Genomic DNA, 4,055 nt, shown 5'->3' with positions numbered 1-4,055 from the left:
AGTACTCCACTTGTATTTTAAATATTTTGCACAGACTGCAAAAGTGCCTAGTACCATATAACTATTAAACCATTTAACGTTTTCATATATTTTCTACATAATCTAAACAAACCACTGATGTTACCACATTAATAAGCCATGACAAGTGTGAATATCTCATTGCTTAGAACACATCTCCACTGAAAGAAAATATTCTACTGACTCTTAATATTGTACTTGTCATCCAGTCCTTGTTTCGTTGTCTCTGACTCTCCATCATGTGGAAACCTTTCTCTGAGGTCATCTAATTAGACGGCAGCATAGTATCCAGAGAGCAGCAAAGTGGTTTTAGAAGAGAGAGGCATGACGGAGTAACTAGAGACTGTCTGAAACCATGCATATATATATTACACTATGTGTTTATTAAGAACCTGTATTTAAAAAGTAATTCAACAATTCTGAAGTTAAGTTTGTATCTTTATTAACATGCTATTGCATCAACACTTCAAACAATTATGAAAAAAAAAAAAAAATGTCAGTCATAACAAAATTACAAAATTATAGACAAACCATGGCAATATTTCTCTGCTTCGAGTTTAGCCGTATTATACAATGGACTGAGTTGTAAAAATCAGGTTTATGTGTTCACAGATGTGTCTCTGGACTTGTAGATCACTCCTCTGCCTTTCAGCTCTCTAACCACCCCTGCAAAAATAACACAAAAAAACATGCCGTCAGAAACCCCATATCCACTTTAGGAATAGGCTACACCACAAGTTTGTATGGGTTTGTATATATGAACACACCTGGGGGCAACCGACCAGTGACTGTTACTGCATAAACTCCAGGCTTGAAGTTACCTGAAAACAGCAATAGATGATTTAGGCCTAACAGGTAAACTGGTTCCTTTCACACGCTTGTTATGTTCTGAGACAGTCTGTCACTAAACACATAGGCACTTACTTATTCTCTGCCATCTGGCAACCCAACTATCCTCAGGATTCATCTGGGCCACAACTCTAAAAAGGAAAAACACAGTATGAAACGGGAACCTGAGTCTGAAATGTTGATAATTGTAAGCATTTATTTACAATACATATATAGGCATACATGGGCCAGTGTGGTTAGTACGTCATTTCCTGTTTATTTATCTTTAGGACAATCTGTGTGTCTTTACAAGTGTTTGTAAAGAGCTGAGCGCTCACAGCACTGCAACTTAAGAAAACACATGCAAATATAGTTGCAAGCAGCAATGAAGGGGCCAAGCAGCCCAGCAGGGCATAGTTACCATGGTGAGTAACTTAATAGCATTATGCCAAGGGCATGACTATATGCCCTCACAGCAAGTTTCATGTCAATTGACCAAAGATTTCTGAGATATGAGCTCACTTCCTGTTGGGAATTCAAAAGGCTGTAGCCAAAATTACAAGTGGTTTTGAGAAAAAGAAGAATCCACTTGATAACTTTTGGAAGGCTTGGTCTGATCTGTAGCGAATTTGGTGAACATTGGACAAAATGTATGGCAATATTTTACATTTTAATTTGTTAACACATTTTTCACAGGCCATACACTAACTTCAGTCAGTTTTTATTGTCACACAAACGACACACAGCAACACACACGTGCATACATATATATAGGTGGCGACACAGGACACACACACACACGCAGGCCGAGTGCAGTGAATTTACTCTCTGCTGTTATCCATTCCTGGACTGTCCCTCCTCCGGGACCACAGGAGCAGTGGGCAGCCTTCAGGCACCCAGGGAACAAGTCAAGTGATCAGTCTTGGTCAGGGACGGACAGTTCCGTTCTTCTGCATGTTTTTCTGTTGGGGTTCTTATAGAGGAACCCCTTGTGAACACGGGCAAAACATGCATACTCTACAGAAAGGCCCAGGAGATAGCCCACTGGAGGCCTGGGGAGAACATACCCCGCAGGACCAACAGCGCTCCATGCAGGAATTGAACCCAGGACCTTCTAGCTGTGAGGCGGCAGGGCAAGCACCTGAGCCACGTGCCACAATGTTCGAGCATATCCAAAATGGTGGCTTCATCAATTAGGTTGATTTGACAAGTTGTCATATCTCGGCCTTGGTACCTCCTACGGTATCACCATGCACAAGAATAATTTCTTTAAGTAAAATACAGTTTATTAAAATACAGTTATTAGCTTTGATACAACAAAGCACTGCTGAAGTATGACCTAACTTCCTGCACGGCAACTTTACGACCAATATTTATTCGCTGTGATGGACACTTTCGAATAACAAAAATCCGTGTGATAACTTCTGAGGCTTGACCTGAAGACCATCTGTGCCAATTTCAAGAGTGGCCGGTCATTTTTTATCAACTTTTTAATTGCCAATTTTGGAAATTGACTTCATGGGGTACTTTGAACTTGGATGGATCTGAGGAATCCAATGGTACCATTTTCATTTTTGAAAACCGGGCATGCCGTTCAAACCGTGCTTAAAAGCACCTCCAAATTTGACCAACTGATGTCGCACAGCACTCGTGGTGCAGTCATGAAACTTGTTGAAAATAATGAGACTGTCCCCAGTCAAAGTGATAGGATGAGAAGGGGTGGGGCAGGTCAAATGAGGTTGATTTACTGTAGAGAAGCAAAAGGCCAATGCTAAGTTAACAGCTGATATCTGCAATAATATGAAAGTAAACCAAAAACACTTACATTTGTGGTCTTAACTTGCTTGTGTTTTGTCTATTTGCATGTGTTTTGTTAAGTTGCAGTACGATGAGATCACGGCCACCATATGTTTAGGCTACTTGGGCTTTGCTTATAGGTCTGCTTTTTTTACAAGAATATAGGAGTATGTAGACCATGCACAACACGTAGTGAGAGTGAGAGAGAGAGAGAGAGAGAGAGAGAGCAATAAAAGCAGGTTTAGCTATTTTTTAGCGTAGTTGTATGATCACAAGACAGCATGACAAATCAACACCAATCTTACCCATCAAACGACGAACTCGTGCACTCATAAACCATCTCACGATTTCCCTTCATCTGTAAATACGTTTCGCAATTGTCGCAGCCATCATACTCAAATTGATCTATTGTCTGTAGAGACAGATAAATAAAGTTAAAGTTAGAAAGACAAGAATGAAAGGAGAGCTAAGAAGGTTTCAATGGTACGAGGCAAGCTACGTTTTCTAGATATCTAATGGCATCAAACGTTACCTTCACAAGAGAGCACAAAAGACATGCCCGCAAATGGCGCAAATCCTTCGGCACGGTGTCTAATGCCATTTCAGAATCACAAATACATAAACTCGAAACAAAGAAACGAAGAAAAGCTATGGACAAGTCAAAAAACACGTTTCCGCGTTAATTTTTTTGATGACGTCATCAAGAAGCGTCACTATGTAGCGTCTCAAAAAAGTGAAGCAACTCAACCACAGGTCTAGCGCCCCTCATGGTACAATGTGCAACATCAATTCCTAAGGTATGTGACAGGACCACTATCAAATTTTATCTATCACATTTCCCTTTACCACTATGGTGAAAAGTAGGTAGTGCAATAGAGCACTGTTTGCCTTTTTGAGAGGAGTGTCTCTTTGGTCAGCGCTAGTACTGGGGTCTTTTGCAAAAAGCTTGGTACACAGGAAAAATGAGAGAGTATTTTTTTCAGAGTTACCCTTATTTTCCTCTAAAAGAGTAATTTTTACTCATTTTGGATTGTAATCATTTCCAGTGGCCACTAGAGTCGGAGGAAAAAAATAGAGTAAATCTTATTGGAGTAAAATCAAGAACACGCCCACTAAACTTTCTTAGGTTTCGTTTCTGCCGCCATTTTCTATCGCAGTTGAGGTGAGCGGCAATTGTGGACGGCGTTGAGACAGGTAAGTCAGCAAACTACTAAATTCGATTTTATTTAAGATAAAATGTCAGCAAAATTAGTTTTGGCCTACTTGAAATGTAATGCATGTGAGTAACATTGCAGCTGGCGAGTTTGTGGGTCTCACACTGCGTAACTGCCAATGTCGATGCTAACGTTAGCTTCAGCACAAACTATAATGTTAGATGTGAATTTAAACCGAGCCTCACTCTTGTTAGCTTC

General features: G+C 40.2%; 1 protein-coding gene across 1 annotated transcript; it reads right to left on the bottom strand.

Annotated features, from left to right (window-relative positions):
- Window positions 1–554: 554 nt before the first annotated feature.
- Window positions 555–3,244, bottom strand: supt4h1 (SPT4 homolog, DSIF elongation factor subunit; the record flags this gene model as incomplete). Its single annotated transcript, XM_080834032.1, has 5 exons — window positions 555–684; window positions 786–839; window positions 943–998; window positions 2,949–3,055; window positions 3,176–3,244. The coding sequence occupies 5 exons, from the start codon at window positions 3,242–3,244 to the stop codon at window positions 617–619; spliced, it is 354 nt and encodes a 117-aa protein (XP_080690158.1). The 3' UTR covers window positions 555–616.
- Window positions 3,245–4,055: the final 811 nt, after the last annotated feature.

The sequence above is a fragment of the Sprattus sprattus genome, assembly GCF_963457725.1.
Source record: "Sprattus sprattus genome assembly, chromosome: 1".
Taxonomy (NCBI): Eukaryota; Metazoa; Chordata; class Actinopteri; order Clupeiformes; family Clupeidae; genus Sprattus; species Sprattus sprattus.
This window is presented reverse-complemented; position numbering and strand designations above follow the sequence as displayed.